At 41.9% G+C, this 18929-nt stretch overlaps 2 protein-coding genes across 4 annotated transcripts; both read right to left on the reverse strand.

The window, feature by feature from the left end:
• Nucleotides 1-1823: 1823 nt before the first annotated feature.
• LOC119724150 (ADP-ribosyl cyclase/cyclic ADP-ribose hydrolase-like) lies at nucleotides 1824-11739 on the reverse strand. Of its 2 annotated transcripts, none has more exons than XM_038195076.1 (8): nucleotides 11369-11739; nucleotides 9428-9695; nucleotides 5700-5826; nucleotides 5064-5291; nucleotides 4830-4909; nucleotides 4349-4450; nucleotides 3603-3689; nucleotides 1824-2641 (listed from the first exon to the last, which is right to left on the reverse strand). In XM_038195076.1, exons 2-8 carry the CDS (start codon nucleotides 9646-9648, stop codon nucleotides 2494-2496), a joined length of 993 nt encoding a protein of 330 aa, XP_038051004.1. In that variant the 5' UTR covers nucleotides 9649-9695; nucleotides 11369-11739; the 3' UTR covers nucleotides 1824-2493. The 2 variants fall into 2 exon arrangements, with proteins under 2 accessions (XP_038051004.1, XP_038051003.1); XM_038195075.1 differs by lacking the exon at nucleotides 11369-11739 and adding an exon at nucleotides 10068-10409.
• A 598-nt stretch (nucleotides 11740-12337) lies between these two features.
• On the reverse strand, nucleotides 12338-18157 carry LOC119724151 (zinc finger protein 628-like). 2 transcript variants are annotated; one of them, XM_038195079.1, is made up of 3 exons: nucleotides 17761-18157; nucleotides 14030-14839; nucleotides 12338-13993 (listed from the first exon to the last, which is right to left on the reverse strand). In XM_038195079.1, the coding sequence occupies exons 1-3, from the start codon at nucleotides 17801-17803 to the stop codon at nucleotides 13581-13583; spliced, it is 1266 nt and encodes a 421-aa protein (XP_038051007.1). In that variant the 5' UTR covers nucleotides 17804-18157; the 3' UTR covers nucleotides 12338-13580. The 2 variants fall into 2 exon arrangements, with proteins under 2 accessions (XP_038051007.1, XP_038051005.1); XM_038195077.1 differs by having other exon boundaries at nucleotides 12338-14839; nucleotides 17761-18155.
• Nucleotides 18158-18929: the final 772 nt, after the last annotated feature.

Consider the following 18929-nt stretch of genomic DNA (forward strand, 5'->3'; position numbering starts at 1 on the left):
ACTAGAAATCAAGTCGGTACTGGACTTAAGACATAATGACGTCACGCTCTGTTTACATGTGCACTTTCCCATGGGAGCCAGGTGGGGACTATATATATATATTGGCTGGTGTCCATACGTGGCTCCCATAGGAAATGCACATGTAAACAAAGCGTGACGCACTTACATGCGGGGACGGTTTGTGCATCCTCTACCCCAAAATGCGTGTACGTCGATTCCAATAACCGTCGAACCCAGCCATGATAATACGACACACTGCGCCGAGCTAGTATTGCAGGCGCTGCCAGAAAAAAAACCACGACTTTCTAGTGACTTGCCCTCATTCCAATAACTGATTGACAAAATTCCGCATTAAATTTTGGTGGCACTTTTTTGTGCAGATATGTCCTCTGGATACATCAAATGGGACGATCAAGACACCGGGAACGCAAACAAAGTCGGTGGGACCGTACCATCGGGGGAGTACAACAAAAACACCCGCGTGGAGTACTGCTGCATGACCGACGGCGACCCGAGCCGACCCATCGCTCTACCGACTCACTCCCCGTTCTATCTCTTCGCTTTCACCGCCCAGTGCCAAGAGGTACGGGGTCTGAATGTGTCTCAAGAATGGTTCAAGTGGGATGACGAAGACATTGGCAACACAAACGAAGTCCACGGAAGTCATCCCTACGACACTGGCGGCATCAATCATATCATTCACTATTGCTATTACGAACCGATGTAGAGTGAAAAAGCCGAAATTTTGATCAAAATGGAGGCGCTGTATAATGACGCCATGTTGGGTGGCACAAACAGACATGATTGTGTCCCGAAGATTATATTGACGCAAGTTAAGATGTTCTACAATAAATGTAAGCACATCTATACGTACACTTTTTAATTTTTAGTTTTAGATTTAAGTATACATTTGTGAAATTGCTTTAAATAAATGTGATATTTCAACCATGCACATCATTATCATCGGGCGTTTCGCACCTTTTAATGAAAGTTTAAGTGTACGAAAGTGTACGAAATGTTAAAGCAAACAACTAACTTGTATTAATTAGTAAAGGAAGTCGTGTATTAACAAGGAATGAACTTCTTAACATATATGAAGTAGTGATGATGGGGTAGTCGACTGTAAAGTGCTATTATAAGGGACTATAAATATGTGCTTGACCGGTTTTAAACACTATTTTTAAGACCGGTTTGGAGCTGATAATGATCCGAGTCGAGCATATATTTATTCCGATTCATAAATACCTTTTCGGTCAAGCAGTCAAAACAAAACGATTTTGTTCAATAAGTTGACTTCATGTTTATTTAAACAACCCTCTAGCTATGTTGTGGTATGTGCCTCTCGCGAGTAGTCGTAAACAACTCCTTATTTGCGCGCACGTTGCGCGTACTGTGCGAAGTGGCGCAGAACACAGCTGTGCCAGTGTCGTGTGAATTTAGGACAATGAAATACGGACCCATTGGTAGTATTGCGCATGCCTAGCCGAGGATTGTGAACGTTCAACCAGTACAAAAGTAAAAGTTCCAGTTCATTTGATACTGGAAAAGTGTTCAAGACCAGTTAGCCGGTGTTTTATCAACCGTGAAAGACCGGCCACGTGACGTGCTCTCGACCAATAGGAATGACTGAGTAAACTGTCTCAGGTATTATGAATGTAAAATACTTCTTAGCTTTGCATAGTTAATTCTCTTCAATTTGTGAAAATTCCTTTTGTTCCTTGAATGTCTAATGGGAGTGTGAAAGTCTGTTGAGATTATTTCACTGTTTGCCTTCAATGTGTTGGTAAATGTTACGTAAAAACCTTTTGTGACGCATGTTGCAGTAAATAAAAGTACGGCTGTTTGGCCTCTTCAAGGCTATTCTTTTATTCAAACAAAATAACCATATTCTGAATAAAATATATATTCGGTGTAAAATGTCATACTATACTGTTCTAATCTTTACTACCTCTACCCCTATATTGGCAACTACATGTAGTTGCAAACGTCTACACATGTAGTATGCTAATGTGGTTCTCGGCCTCGACTATCTATTTATAGGTAAACTACTCCCCCCTCCCCATACAAAATATCATACAAAATGTTTACTGTTTAAGAATAGAACACAAACTATACAGAGATACAAATTATTAACTTTGCAGTAAAAACAGTTTGGTACATTTCTATTCAAAACAGACAAGTCGTGCAACATAGTTCCAATTTTAAAAAACCCAGCAAAGTCTTGCAACATTAACAACGTGAAACTTCAACTCAAACTGATAAGTTTCTGTTCAAGAGAGGGCGCTATGTTTAAAAAAATACACCCAATTTCAGGTCGATCATGGCGATCTGATTTGGTAGAATTAAGGTTTTTGTTAATCACTAGAAATGTAGTGAGTTCGGCGATTCATTCTAATAACTACAGAATTTCATTCTAATTCAAGACTAAATCGTTGCAAAATAATTTCAAACAAAATCAACCATCAGTGGGCAAGAAAGGCCTCCGTCCACAAACTAGTTTCTTACTCCAGTCACCAGTTTAATCAACAGACTCGCTGCCAGGACCAATGCAATACTGGCATTCGGTATCACGGCGAAGCTACACGCTTCGACGCATCGAGCGTTGTCCGGGTCTCCTGCACACTGTAGGAACTTGAAACCACTGCAATGTGTCAAACGGAACAAAGTAGAGAAGATGGGAAACGTGAGAGAATCCTGACTTAAAAAAATCCGGGAAGTGCATCCGGGTTGCGGATCCGGGCACCCTGAATAGGATCTACACTGTAAACTTCCTCAGTATCTGCATGGTGATCATTTGTGTCCTGTGGTCAGTGTTTGTTTGGTACGTGGCGATAACGTGAAAAGTGAATGTGGGCTGGCTAGACTTGCATTTTAATCTTGGTTTACAATCCCATTGTCCTCCGACTGACTGACTTGCGGACTCACATATGACTGAGTCACTGAGTGGAAATAATGTAGTTCACCAAGAATTTCGGTTCCAGGTCAAATATGCAAGCCATAGTTATTGTTTTTCTTACAAGAAAATTGCTATTGATCTTTTTTTGTTTTACATTGCTGCGGCACATGTCATCCGTTCAAGTTACACCCGTACAGGTCCTAGAAGACAAGCCTTGAGCCCGCACATATATATCTTACTGACTGGCTCACTGAATGACTGTCACTTGTGAGCCGGGCAGTGCTATTGTATAGGAATATCCCGTAATAATAATGAATGGGCTAAATCCATCCCATTGCGTAGACCACATGCATGAAAAGATTTCCAGTTGATATCGATTATGAATCAATTGAATATACTTTTGTGCACGCTGGACCACCTTTACTTTAGGCTTGGTCCGTCGGTCGGTCGATAGGTCTGTCCCCGGAAAATTAACCAAAAACGGACCCCCTACGTTTCCCATAAAATATAACTACCGATTGACCAAACATTGACCAGATGCAATGCTTCGTCAGTAAATGCACTTTTGGCGAATGTATTCGGAACACGCACCTTTGTCTCGATCGATGCGCATGCGCGTCTATTTTGCATTTGAAGTGAGGCAAGTTCCGGAACCAGGCCTGAGCTCATTGTGCACTCGCGCTTGTTCTTTTCTTTGTTAACTTACCGCGGACCTTCTATACAAGTGTAAGTGAAACCTCTATCGGTGAGTAGCGTCTGCAAATCTTTGATGCTGCCTTTATCACACAGCGCCCTGACAAAAAGAAGAAGAAGAGAAATCAGAGTCAGGACCCTAATAACAGTGACATCAACAGGGAAACAATAAGTTTTTAGATTTAAGATTTAGGTTAATCATTTTCGCTTTTGTCCATTGTTCATGAAACTTGGTCTTGACATTGATAGGTAAAGCCCACCGCACACGAGAGCTACGGACGTGCTGAGCAAAAAGTCTTCGAGGCCGTTTTCTCAGCACGTAGTAGCTCGGGTTGACCGGGTGAGTTGTTGTTTTTTGCCTCAAGAGGCGAAAGAAATCAAACAGGATAGATATTTGCCTCATGACCTTGCGAGGTAGAAAACTCCCTCACCGGCACAGAAAGCACAGTTGGGGGTGACCGACCGACGCCATCTTGCCTGACTGCAATATTTTGCCGCGGACGCGTAGCGCGGCCACTGTGTGTACATAGTACAAAGGGAACGGTCACATAGGGTCCGGAGAGGGACCGGTCACGTGAGAGGGTTTAACCAATAAAAGGGAAAAAGAGTCCGATTTTCATACGAGTCCGATTTTCATATGACATCGGCACCGTAATTTTGAAAACGGATTGGCCAATTTAACATATATGACATAATCATTCTTGATATATCCTTGACCGAGATGGACTTGTGCCGATTTTTATCTTCGTCAAGACATACCTCCTGTTGTCGCCTTTTACACTGATGTCGTACACCAGAAGGATATTGACGTGTGTTACAGCAGCAGTGTTCAGATTGGGAAGTTCATTCGTAGCAAATGTACTGTGTTAAAAAAAAGAGAGATATCATCAGTGCGTTAATAATAAGATGACTAACATTGATCATAAAACGTGACTTCAAATTTAAAATTGTAGACAATAGGTTTGAGAAGAAAAATCGATGCTGGATGCTATCATGTGATTGTCTTCATGCAATCGCGCATGCGCGAATATGACGTAGGCCTAATGCCAATAAAAGTGGCCAAACAGTTCGAAAAATCTGTGAGCACTTGGAGAAAATGATTCATGTCGCTGGATACCATAGCCGTGCGCATCATAATACATAACAGGGAGCCAGGGTCACGTGACTGGAGGCGCTCCAACGTTAATATCAGTGCGCAGGCGCAACTTACGTAACTGTTTCATGTATTTATTGCATTTACCTGGTGTTTCTGAAGGCGGGGGGGTTTGTTCTGCTGCCGTCCAGAGCCACAGAGATTGTCCCTGTTGCTTGCCGAGCAAACTAAAGTCAAAGAGAGAAAGAAATCTCAAGTAGGGGCTACATCTTGTTTGTTGGAACTACTCAACGACTGTTGCATGCTAGGTGAAACAACATGATACCAAAAGATACCAGGCTAGCTGGCCCTCTGGGACCTGCTAATAAAACAACAACTTACAGCTCTAGAAGCAGCCCTCCAGAACGTATACATGGTTTCATTAGCGCAGCCTGAACTGTAAGCTGAAGGACACGGGGTGTTGTAGTTGATCCCAGGAGCACCCGTCTGACCACACCAGGTCAGGCCATTGGCGATATAACCCGGAAGTGTTTCCTCTAGAATGGTGTACCTGCCGGTGACCCTACCGTTATTCAGGGCCAGTTTCGGGAGACCAGACCAAAACAATGACTGCAAAGAAAGTATATAGATAAAGTAAAAAGGCGTTCGGTACTTTTTATGTGCTCGTCCATCCACTCCTTTCTATTCACTCACACTGGGGGCGCCCCATACCCACTTAATCCCACTTTGTCTGTCCCCTATTTAATCCGTCCTTAGTTTGTTCTTCTGCTAGTCCTTTCCCTTTGATCTTCACCCAAAATGGTCCTTCCCCATAATTAACACCTCTTTTGTGTTTCTCTTCCCAAACCTGCATGCCTGTGAGTCCCTATACGTTTATTCTTCTATCTCTGTCATTTTGCCTCTGAAGATCTTGTCAAGATTGCAACGTCAGTCCGCCTTCATTTTTTTTAGATTTGATTTTTTTTCATAGGAGTAGACCCGTGTAGTATTTAAGCCTCGTTATGATAGTAACGTCACCTCGTCTTTGTTCGCGTGAGGCATTGCTGCAGCTATGACGGCATCGTAGTCATCGTTACCGGCCTGGCATGGATCCTTGTAGGCAAACGCATCCACGAAAGTCCCCCATAGCTGATCACATGTACCCCTAGACAGAGTGTAGGAACAAGACGATAGTTACAAAATGTAAACCAAGACCTTAACCAGCTGTTTTCCCTACTGTAAAAAAATGATGATTATTTGACTTTATCCACATGAACATTGTGACAGTTTCATTTTTAAGACCACAATGAAAACCTGTGCGTGTGCAATCGAGGACACACATGTGAAACATCCTTGTGTCATTGAGGACAGGAGTCAAATCGAGGACGTCCTCGATTAGAAAACGTGTACAAAACCTATGTGAGCTGTTGCAAAAAAAAGGATGAACAAAAGATCGATGATGAGGAACAATAGGGAATCTTCGATTTACACCATGAACAAACATGTGTTAGTGGGTGTGTTTGGTCTTGCATTCAATAGGGGACGTAGAACAACAGAGGACAATAGGGTCCACAATTCCCGAAGGTCCACACTTGTCGATCGTGTACAAAACATATGGGAGGTTTTCCTAAAAAGATGGTACGAACAAAAGAGGGACAATGTGGGTCAACACTCGAAGGTGTTGTGTTGCTAAATTTGTGTGTGTTAAATAGGCCTACTCTTTGTGGACCTGTGAACAAAAGAGGTCCACTGGATGCAGAAAGCGTGGACGCTTTGTGGACTTGCACACGTCCACACTAGGTTTCCCTTTCTCTGGAAAAAAGTTTAGAGGCATTTTTGGGTTAGTATCGGTCGCGAAATGAAGAGGAACACTCAAGGAAATCATGATAATTTGGGTTGGAAGAGTGTTCATAGTGGGAGTAAAAGTATATCCTGTTTTTCTGAACTACATGTATCAAAATACATAGGAACGTCCACAGTAGGTGTGTAAGGCGAAGCTGTATGTTTGTGCGTTGTTGTTTTGGTTTACTTTTATTATTTATCTTTTAAAACTCCACAGAAACGCTTAACGGAGCATACAGGAAGTGTGCTGATCCTCGGTTGATGTGGGCTAAAAGGTCTACTGTCATCCGGACTTCTGTCCTTGGTGTCAGCTCAAACAAGCAACCAAGTCCGCTAAAATATCACATTTACATAAGGATAAGGAAACCTTTCGGCTGATTACAGATCCGGGTCAAAAGTGAACATTCTGCAAGTGACCCGGGTAATATAACAAAGTCGACAATCGACCAAAATTTAGTTTGATTAAACCAGAGCAGTGTCTCCCACAAAGTATAGTGATACCGAGAATGCATAGCCTTTAGGCGTACGTCTACACAACACGACAGCCCGTGCGTCGTCCATATTTTTACATCAAAGTTGCGTCCGTCTAGAACTTTTTGAGTCAGACAATAACACACTAACCACCAACCAACACATAAACCAACGCTGGTGAAAACATAACCTCCTTGGCGGAGGAATATTGCCTCTAAATAGGAGTTGTGACATGAGGGAGACATTGAAACGGTCTTTGTGGTCAATTATCTGATCCGACTGTTGATTGATAAAACAGTGGTTTATAGTGTAAGGCCTGCATGTGTGTCCTTACACGAGGCTAATGCGTCCGACTGCATTACAAACCAAAAAACCTCCACAAGAGACCGTCTTTAATCTACCTTGTCTTGCTAAGGAATAATTTATGACGAAAAAAAAATAGTCCCGTAAGAGTACATTTACTGGAATTATAGTAATGCTGAAGGAAGTGCTTGACAGAACTGTCTAGAAAAAAATGCTGGCTCACGCACGCATGCGCACTTGAGCACAGCAATTTAGAGGTCGGTATACTTTTATTGCAAGACCCGTTTTTAATTGCCTTCATAGACTGCTTTTTATTTCCGTGACCTTGTGTTCTTCCCAACAAAGTTCAACGTAATTCGGTTCTTGGGAGAGGAAGTACAGTCACGTGACTGGCAATCGCAAGGCCAGTGAGTACACGCACTGTTTACGCGCTCCAATGACGTCATCTGCACATCCCTTCTACAAAAAAAATATGGCATTTAATGTAAGTGTGTGTTTCTTTTTCCGTTTTAGCTCAATAGCCGTCTTTGACTTTCGCTTTGTAGTGCATATACAGGGTGAGTCAAAAAAGCGGAACCCAAATCCCATAAAATATATTTCATATTTAAAAAAAAATATGTAGCACCAAAAATAATAATGACTGGAAGGCCTATTTCATAAGCTACTTTTAGATGAAAAAAATTACTGAAAATAGCTCAATCCGTTCAAAGAATATCGCCATTTAAACACAATGACCCTAAAACCTGTCTCGTCCAAAAAAAACCCCAAAACAATTCATTGTATGTTTTGACTGTTTGGAACAACAAAGAAAATGACACAGAATATTTGTTTTAACAACTGTCACCAACTGTAGTACACAATATCTTTATTAACAACCCAGGTTAGGCAAACATTACGATTTACAAAATCTACTTTTTTTAAAGGACGGGCCTTCAAAGGGATTCTGTTGAATATTTTAACGTTAAAACTGAGATTTTATCGCTGGTGATGTTTGAAGACAATTGCGACGACGATTCTTGAATTCACTTTTTTTGGACGAGACAGGTTTTAGGGTCATTTTGTTTAAATGGTGATATTTTCTGAACGGATGGACCAATTTCAGTAATTTTTTAATCAAAAAGTACCTTATGAAATCGGCTTTCCAGTCATAATTTTTTTTGGGTGCCACATATTTTTTTTAAATATGAAATATAAATGTTGGGGTTTGAGTTCCGCTTTTTTTGACTCACCCTGTACGTACCAGGCATTTGTGGAAAATTATGAATATACTTCCGGGTCGTGATCATGAATACATCTACTTATGCAGACATCCTGAGTCGGATTTCATTTTTACCGAAGACATGTCACCGAAAAATAAGGTCGGAAAACAATACGAGGTTTCAATTCAATTCAATTCAATTCATCCCAAAAAGCCGAGGCTTGTGGTGGATGTGCCTAACAATACAAGACAAAACAAGACAAACAACACTAATAATAATATAGAATCTACAAATAATATGTAACAGTAAAACAAGGCAGACACGACAATAAACAAAATTCTAATAACGGCTAAATCGGCTTAACGTAATAACGATTCAGGCACTCTGGGAATTAAATGTGTTTCGAACATCGTGATTCCAACACGACAGTTCATAGTAACCAGCTAAATTTGCCGAGACGCATAAATGGGTCTCGTACTACGCGCACCATTTCTTTTCCTTCTCAACTAAGGCCGAGTAAAAAAAAAATAGTTTCTCGTCCGGGGTTTTTGAAAAAAAGGGAGGAAGCGGGGCTTTTTATTTTTTTTCAAGATGACCGCCTTTTCAAAATTTCCTGCAACCGTTGGTGTTCCACTGTTCAAAGACACTTTTAAAGATGAAAGACAAGTTGGACAAGAGAACTGAACATATTTACAGTGTCATTTAGAGTTGTATTGGTATTGGTATTTATTTTCCGATGAATTTGTAGACTTTTGCGGTGTTTTTCTACTACATTTTTTCAAAAATAAAAAATAATAAAAAAATCCAGGCGGCCTCCAAAAAGGAAGCGGGCGGGGACGAGAAACTTGTTTTTTTTTTTTTACTTTGCCTAACCTAGCTCTGATCAGCTCAACTTCAGCAACACTCAGAAGAGTGTTTAATTAACACTAATAGGCCTATGTGCACACTGACCTCAACGTAGTGTTTGTATTACACTGGTCCTGTTGCAGACACTGCACGTGCTCTTCACACCTTCCAACGAAGATGTCGCTTATGTTAGACGTGGTCGGCCCTCTCGCCTGGCTGTTGAGCAAGGAGGCAGACGGGTCAGCTGACCGATAGTGGATCATGTGACCACTGGCGAGGAACGGGAGGAAGAGGCAAACGGAGCCAAGCAGGAGGAACTGCCCCATGACTGGATGAAAGATGCCGGGGGTTGCTATAGACTCGATTTCGAAACCTTCACACGGGAAACAAAAGCAAAATATGACAATCAAATAAAACAAACCGAAGCAATACAGAATTCTAAATAGATAGCTTGTAGGCTTACAAAGGTATGCGTTCTTTCAGCAAAAACAATTCACACACATCCTTATGTGTTTTGGTTTCGTTTTGCTGAAAGAACATCTACCTTCTTGTGATCCGTGGTCAGAACTTTAAACCGGTGGTTGTGTTTAAAATTCCGCAACTTGAAAAGTACATGAGTGATCTGAATGATTCCTGTGCTAAAAGAAAACTTATATATTGGGCTTTCATAGATTTGGAAAGTGCTACATGCAGAACTTCACTAAAACAATGGTCCCGACATTTGGGTTTCGCTTTTTTGACTCACCCTGTATAGGAAGGGTTTGTTTTGTTCTCATTTCGCCGACAATGATCCGACACTATGTCTGTTGAATGAATCACAGATGATGATGAGTTACACGTGCCCTATACATCAGCTAGATATGCTACAGTAACTGAAACAAGATCTACAGTCATGCTGGACTTCATTTCAAGCCGCCCATCGGCCACTTTGTCGGTTTAGCGCGCCGCATGGCGTCGATACCGGACCAACTCACCACTGTGTACTGAAGCCTCAGTATACCCACTCGACCAAACCGACTTGAAATCAAGATCGAATTTATCAAGGGATTTAGACTTTCCGGCAACTGGCTAACCTACACTGACCTCACACAGGCAATTGGAGTCTGGTTACCATCCAAGTTTACGTTTCCTGAAGGAATATACCAGCACCAACTATATCGAGTGCATGGGGAAATGTTTATTCTATGCATGCAATCAATATATCTGTTCCGGTTTCGTATCTAATATGAGGAAATGCCGCGGTATCATTGAGGGAGTGCGATACATATACATTCGATCTTGCAATGCTTGTAACAAAACAAAATAACCGCACGTACTTTTTTTGTGTGTATGTTTGTTTTGTTCAATGCCGATCATGTTACATCATATACTTTTGGTTTGTTAACTCTGTATTATAATACAAATTTTGGCCTCATAAGGCGTGGTCAGGTGAGTTAATAAAAGACATAATAGAATGCCATTTAGCCTTGACTCGCAGACTGAAAAGGCAACACAGAGGGCGGCCTGGCAATCAACGAGTAAGCGCACACTCGACGGCCATTCCTGTGGAAAAAAACTCAATTACCGGTGGAAGACACCCCTGACATTTTTCCACGGACGTCGCGGGAGCCGGCGGTCTCTGATCCTTTACGGAGCAACCAAGTTCTCGGAGGCTGAGTAAAACTTCCCCTTCTACAAGGCTGGATCTATGGCTGGATTAAGTGTTCCCTATATAAGCCATAGGCACCAGTACGTGTTCCGAAGGCCCTATGCAGGCGCCCTGAGGCACCAGCACACATTTCATGTTGAACGTTGATGTTAAAGCTGTACTAAGCAAGCCTGGCCAAACTGGTAGCCCTAGAATCATCTTGGCACACAGTGGTTTGTTTCGTAGGCCCTCAATTCAGTTTCATAGGCCACCGAATCTTTCGTAGGCCCTAAGCCTAGTGCCTACTGTGCTATTGGATAATAAGGACCTGCTCTTCTAAATAGGCCTAGATATAAAACGGTCCTAAAAGTAACAAATGCCAAACAAAGCGAGCGCACCATGGAAACAGCGTTACCTACCTGTATCTCTCCTGTACTATGACAGCACCGTGAACTTCGTTTGATGTCACGTAGCTCCACACACTACTTGTCTTGATCTTATGCTGAAGTGCCGACATCCAACTTTGTACAAGCGTACTTTATACTACATGTATAACCCATATGGCCAGTAATAGTTATTGCACAATTTCCGCCAGTTCTTTCATAGGAAACCCGCCACTTTAACTCTCAATAAGTTCCGTGTTGGGAATTTCCACTTTTTTATTTCACATTCAATTTTCTTTTCTTCGAATCATTGCACACGAGCCACTCTAACTCTGCACTATCAAAGGTCTAACAAGTTCTGCGTTGGAATTTCCACTTTTTTTCTCTTATACTCCACATTGTATTACGAAGCTGCGGGCCAACGAATTCGTGTTTTCTTTGTTTCCCTTTGTTTTCCAATACTGTTACTGTAGGTTCCTGTTATAACAAGGTAATTTGTCAAGTCCCAAGTGACCTTGTTATAAAGGTGTTCGACTGTATACCGAACACCGCTATACCGAACATTCGGCTATACCGTACAAAACGTACCGAATGATTGCTGTTGACAAATTGACAACAGTAGAGCGAATAAGCTATTATTTCTCCAAAAAATAGATGGGAAACCTACCCATTTCTGTGTTACTAATAACATAATAGGCACGAGTTCAACGTCGTCTTTCAGAAACTGCCAGGGCGTACAGGGTGAAGTTCTGAAGGGCGCTATTTATTGAAAAGTGAGTATCAGAGCACCGGCAGCTTAAAATCGCAATACCAAACGATCGACATTACGAACAATTTCTGTGTTATCTGTTTGTTATAGCGGCGTTCCACTGTATGTGGATTGGGTTATAAATAAACTAATAAAGACAAAAAAGTAATAATAAAAATAGTAATAACAAAACAATTATCTGACACGTGAACTTCGGTCAAATCTTCCCGTTTGTAAATCACTTTACAAAGAGCAGAAACTGTTCCTCAAAGCGCGTTTTATTTTTCTTCGATTGACTAATACTGCAGAAAAAAACATTAGTTTTAATTAACATATCAAAACAACAAAAATACAATAAAACCACTTCAAAATGTTAAATGTCTATTTTTAATAACTTTTTGCAACAAGAAAAATATGTAATACGAATTCCAAGACCCTGAGATTAATTAAGAAAAACACGGCTGATTAAAAGCAAGACATTTTGCGCTGAGGCGCAGTTAGAGGGAAATCCTTGTTTGTATCTTTAAGAACGGTATAAGCAGGGTTACTAAACTAAATAATACAGAATACACTCTCAGCCACCAGAACACTATTGTCAGAACCAAAAACAGTTTTTTAAATTAATGGGACAAGCTCCAAATCGCGCTTTGGTATTTCGCACAATGAACGCGTTACATCCTCGGTGGTGACGTGTAACTTCACAAAAGTCTGTTGTATGGACGTTCAGCCTCGCTTTTAGTTTCAATATGGCGGTCCCGTGCAATGAATGACTGACATTGATCTCCATAATACAGTCGACTCTCGTTAGTACAAACTCTGTTAATACAAAATTCTGGTTATAATAAGGTCTTGGTCCCGACTGGGCATGTATGTACACAATGAATGGGACTGATGTTCCTCTTTATACAAAATTCTGATATTACAAAAAATTTGGCTAGGTCCGAACGAGTTTGTATTACCGAGACTCGACTGTACGTATAGTGGAGATCAATGGTGACTGATTACCTTATACATTGGGTGCGTTCGAGAGTCAGTGGTGGAAGTACGTCACGCATGCGTTGTTCATTCCCTAGAAACGGACAAATATGGCGGCCAGACAGCGGAAATCTTTTGTCAGTGGCTACGGCCACGGCTCAGGGCATCGGATCTTAATGGCCCTCGGTTAAGTGTTCGATTAGCCCGGCCTCATGGCTGACGACCCGTCTTACCAGTGTTGACCCGGGTGAGCTAAACGAACGCATCCAGTGACTCCGCTCCACGAGCAGGGTCTGTGGTGGCTGGCCTGGGTGAGCCCCGAGTATGACGTCAGAGCTAATCGAACGGCACGGGGCTGTCCCCTATCGATCCGGGTGAGCTAAACGAACGCACCCAATATAAGTCTGTGTGTGGACCTTCAGCCTCACTTTTAGTTCAAAATGGCGGTCATAATGCAATGAGTGACTGGTTACTTCATAATGGTACAAACAAATATCGTGATTAGAACAGAGGCAGATTGTCTTGTTATGAAGCAGTCTCTGAGCTGGCAGTGTTACTGCCGAGGTCACCGAATGGCGTCTTAATGACCATAAATGGCGTGAACTGGAACGTGACCACTTGCCGCGCATTGACCAAGACGGGCGAATCGGAGGTAAGCGTCTGGATAGGCATGCGTCCGCCGGTCTTATGGAAGTCAACTGGAGTGACGTTATCAGACGTTATAATGCTACCGGGAAGGGAGGAAGTGGCGTGCGTTGTGAAAGGAGGGGCCACGTAGACTTGAGTGCCCTGTATCGGCGCTGTGGGGACATTCGACAGTGTTGGGCCATTGAGGGCGACATTTGTGCCGTTGGTGCTTTTCGCTGCCGCCTGCACAACGCTGGGCGTCAAGGACCCGTTACGCGTGTCACCAGTCGGTACAGTTGAACCTGTAGAGGCTGGTGTATTCGATGTCACGTGGTTAGTATTTGACCCTGACGTCATCGAAGTGCCTTCTGTCAAAGGACTAATATTGAGAGGCGTTGTAACGGACACCATGTTAGTCGGTAGGTTTGTGAGTGGTGCTGCCGGTGTCTGCGAGTTGTCGACCTGCCGGCAGAGATCCCGCGTGATTTCCCATCTCACCCTCTGAGGTAGGAACTTTCGGCCACCTCTGACCCTGTTCCGATTCCTCCGGGGCTCCTTCGGGATCCGATTGACCCGGCTGTTGGGGTCGGCGTGGCGCTGCTGGTGCAGCCGGCAGGTTTCGAGTTTACTGAACGCCCGGTCGCATATCTCGCACTTGTGCGGCCGCTCGCCCGTGTGGATGCGCATGTGTTTCTTGAGCGACGATCTCTGACGCAGCCCAGTGCCACAGATCTTGCAGACGTGCGGACGCAGGTCCGTGTGGACGACCATGTGCTCTCTCAGCGCGGGCTTGCTGCGGAAAGCCGCCTTGCAGGTCGGGCAGGCGAATGGCCGATCGTCTCGGTGAATCATGAGATGAACTCGTAAACTCGAGTCGCCGGCGAACCCCATGCCGCACTCCGGACAGAGTAGCGGCTTCTCGTTCGTGTGCGTTCGCTCGTGGCGCGTCAGATCCAGAAGCCCTCGGAATTTCTTGCTGCAGTAGGCGCAAATAAAGGGACCTTTGTTGTATTTGGCGGGCCATACTTTCTTCTTCTTGGCTGGTGGGTTGTCGCCGGTGTCACTGTTGGTGACGTCATCCCCCTTAGTCTCCTTTCGAGCTTCATCTTGGACACTGCCCCTTTTCCTTCGTTTGTTGGTTGGTTTAGTCATCTCAGCTGCATTTTGTAAAAAAACATAAAAATAAAGAAAGAAAGATTATAATAACAACCTCTTTTGAGGATAATTACAAATACAGCTAACTTTGTTAGACAACAAAACATAAAAGGAAATCAATGTTATTTTAGCACCGGAAACTCTTTACTTTTTTATGAATGTCATCGGGGTATTATTTGAGGTGGATTCAAAATTCAACTTGTGCAATCAAATACAGAACTAAACGAGATTACGGATTAAGGGGCTTGTAATGTAACTTTATAGTGCAGTCCTAAAGGTACCTTTGTATCCCAATTCGTTTCATTTAACATTTTCATTTTGCCATTTTAAAGGGCATTTTGGTATATTTTCAGGCTAATGCGAATTTCCACAATCATGAGCAGAAGTGTGATGTCATTTCAGGCAGCAAACTCAAGTGTTACAGCTACACATTTGCCAGATTTTTTAAAGATATTTTGTTATCATCAAGTTTCTTTTATTTGGTGATTCGTTGTTGATTCAGTATTATCAGAAGGCTCATGAGCAGATTCTCACAACTTGTTCATGATAACCACATTTTTGGGTTCACAGTTTCACAGCAACAGCGCCCTCATTAATGTCCAGAAAATCATGGAATATTTTAAATAATTACATAATCATGCACTTTTCATTAAGACTAACCAAAAAAAAAGATTGTTAAGTTTTCATACAAATTTAAGGAGTAGAAATTCAACAATACAGGGTGAGTCAAAAAAAGAACGAAACCCAAATGTTGGGACCATTGTTTTAGTGAAGTTCTGCATGTAGCACTTTCAAAATCTAGGATATGAAAGCCCAATTCATAAGCTTTCTTTTTAGTACAAGAATCATTCAAATCACTCATGGACTTTTCAAGTTACGGAGTTTTAAACACAACCACCGTTTTAAAGTTCTGTCCACGGATCACAAAAAAAGGTGTGCGTTCTTTCAGCAAAACGAAAACAATTCACACTGAATCACACACATATCCTTATGTGATTTGTATTCGTTTTGCTGAAAGAACACTGAACTTTTTTTGTGATCAGTGGACAGAACCTTCAAACGGCGGTTGTGTTTAAAACTCTGTAACTTGAAAAGTACATGAGTGATTTGAATGATTCTTGTACTAAAAGAAAGCTTATGAATTGGGCTTTCACATCCTAGATTTTTAAAGTTGTGCTTGCAGAACTTCACTATAACAATGGTCCCAACATTTGGGTTTCGTTTTTTTTTACTCACCCTGTATATCTTCCCAAATACAATTCATGTCATGCTCAATTGTAGGTGTGACGGCGGATTAAATATGCATACAAAGCAAGGCCTTTGGTAAACACGGATCACAAAAAAAGGTGTGCGTTCTTTCAGCAAAACGAAAACAATTCACACTGAATCACACACATATCCTTATGTGATTTGTATTCGTTTTGCTGAAAGAACACTGAACTTTTTTTGTGATCAGTGGACAGAACCTTCAAACGGCGGTTGTGTTTAAAACTCTGTAACTTGAAAAGTACATGAGTGATTTGAATGATTCTTGTACTAAAAGAAAGCTTATGAATTGGGCTTTCACATCCTAGATTTTTAAAGTTGTGCTTGCAGAACTTCACTATAACAATGGTCCCAACATTTGGGTTTCGTTTTTTTTTACTCACCCTGTATATCTTCCCAAATACAATTCATGTCATGCTCAATTGTAGGTGTGACGGCGGATTAAATATGCATACAAAGCAAGGCCTTTGGTAAACACGTGTCGCAAGGTTATGACGTAATCATCAATCGATTGTGCATGGCGCTGAATTCCTGCTAGAACCTGTGTACACGCAAGCTAGCCCCATAAATGTGGCCTATTTACTGGACTGCCTCCGTAAACATAGGCCACACATCCACATGTACAAAAATCGTGTCGACGGAGCCAAATTTTGATTTTCACATTTAGGCTTAGTTTGTATGTTTTTTTTGCTTTAGAAGCATACTCACCCTCTTTACAGGCTAATCAGAAAGTGCTGCCTTTTTCAGATGTATATTTTTCGTGAAATTTCCAGATTCATTTTTACACGTTTGCGTATCAAAATTTCAACATGAAATTTCACAAAAATTAGACATCTGAAAAAGGCAGCACTTTCTGATTAGCCTGTAAAGAGGGTGAGTATGTTTCTAAAGCAAAAAAAACATACAAACTAAGCCTAAATGTGAAAATCAAAATTTGGCTCCGTCGACACGATTTTTGTACATGTGGATGTGTGGCCTATGTTTACGGAGGCAGTCCAGTAAATAGGCCACATTTATGGGGCTACACGCAAGCATGCCTATTATGAAATCGATGTACACACAACACGTCATGTACACCTATAATTATATTATGACCATTATATACATGTAGTAGCATGACCAGGTGGTCTGGCCATTGAGGTAATTCTCATGACCTCCATGGTCAGATCAGTTGTAGACCTTAATCCTGGACTTCCTATACTGAATGCCACACAGCAATGCTTGCTAAATTTACTAAAATTTGTGTTTGAAAACTGTTTTTGCACTTGATATTTACTCTCAGAATTTACTTGGTTAAAATACAGGACAATTCAAATGCCTGATCTATGTATGCCAAGTTGTCTTGTAGGATTTTCAGAGGAAATTAATTTGGCGAAAGTTTGTCCGAAATGCTTTCACACAGAAATTGACATTGGAATTCGGCAGATATCGACTGAAAGTTGTCTATAGGATTATCATGGAGAATTTCTCCTTGGACCCACACCATAGAGCAATTCCTTGCTCTATGCATAATACTCATTATCCCCGCCCTTTTTGGCCTCAGTCGGGGACATGAAACTGGGCAAGTTCGGCACCCACAACGCCACTGCCCGGACCCTTTTCCTCCACAATAGCCAGTTCCATATACGTCGGGAAACACGTCTCGTAAAGTCCTTACCTTCCTCCATGCCTTGAGTTTTCTTCACTGATTCTTCCTCCATTATTGGGACTGGTCACTGGTCCTAGACGACTAGAGAAGGGCACTGTCCACCCACATCGACAACAACAATGTTGGACAAAAGGCGTGTGGCTACGTCACGGCGCAAGTCATATGCATGAGACAACAGTCCGATGGCCGAACCTGCGTGTAAACTTGAGAAACTGTAGTCAAACTCTGCTCAAACTTTGACAGCCTTAAATTAATGACCTGCCGGTTATTAATGTGCATGAACGGAGTGGACTTTGATCGTTCCGTCGCGGCAGAGACGTAGGTTATTGTGGCGTTGAATTCGCTGAATTTCCGCTATATCCGCGTACAATGGCTGAATTGTGCGTGGTTGAATAAGCACGAATGAACTATAATAGCGTGGACCGATCAGCCGCGCGCTCTTTCTTTTCATATCATGACCACGTGGCATAATAGATTCATTATCCCGCATGTAGTATGCATACCAGGGTGACCGTTTTATCCGATTTTTCGGCTAACTTGGACAGAATGTTTGTTAAAAAACGAGTTTGACAGAAAATTTGACAAAATGGATTTTTTGGGCAGATTTCTGGCAGAATTCTGCAAAAATGGTTATTTGACAGAAAAACAGCAAATTTGAACACAAACAAAGTGTACGTACTCTGTTGTAAAAAGCTTCAATCCTTTCAAACAATTAACCCTTGCATAATGGGACAGGTTGGCTGGTCTCGGTGCTGAGGTTCACTGGGAAACGGACTTCGTCGTGGTCGGATCCGCATTTTCCCGCAATTTACCAATAATTTCACATCTTTGTGTGACTAGATTGTTTATTATGTAATTTGAATCTTGATTAAGGCAATACTACCAATCTGCATGTGATTTTAAGTGTTTATAGTATATCTCGAGTAATTCTGGGGAATTTGGCAGATTTTTGAAAAATCTGACAGATTTTTGATGTACATTTAGCAGCATTTGGCTCTGACCTTACGGTCACCCTGGTACATACACATACATCGGCAGTGGCGTTTTTTAATGGGCGGGCCAGGCGGAGTTCCATACCTCCGAATTGAGTTTTGAAAATGTCGTTGTATTTCACAGGTTTCTCTACTTTGAATTTGTTACATTTTTGACTGGACCCCTGTCAGCAAAATCATGTAAAT

Source organism: Patiria miniata, unplaced genomic scaffold (genome assembly GCF_015706575.1).
Source record: "Patiria miniata isolate m_02_andy unplaced genomic scaffold, ASM1570657v1 HiC_scaffold_18, whole genome shotgun sequence".
Classification (NCBI taxonomy): domain Eukaryota; kingdom Metazoa; phylum Echinodermata; class Asteroidea; order Valvatida; family Asterinidae; genus Patiria; species Patiria miniata.

Bases quoted from the DNA above. Each gene is read 5' to 3' on its own strand.
- LOC119724151 (XM_038195077.1), bottom strand. From the start codon at position 17,803: ATGGAGGAAGAATCAGTGAAGAAAACTCAAGGCATGGAGGAAG. The intron at 14,840-17,760 runs GTAAGGACTTTA...TACAAAATGCAG, and splicing joins AACTCAAGGCATGGAGGAAG to CTGAGATGACTAAACCAACC.
- LOC119724150 (XM_038195075.1), bottom strand. From the start codon at position 10,098: ATGAGAACAAAACAAACCCTTCCTATACAGG. The intron at 5,292-5,699 runs GTGACGTTACTA...CTTTCTTTGCAG, and splicing joins CTCACGCGAACAAAGACGAG to TCATTGTTTTGGTCTGGTCT. The intron at 4,910-5,063 runs GTAAGTTGTTGT...CTTTGACTTTAG, and splicing joins GGAGGGCTGCTTCTAGAGCT to TTTGCTCGGCAAGCAACAGG.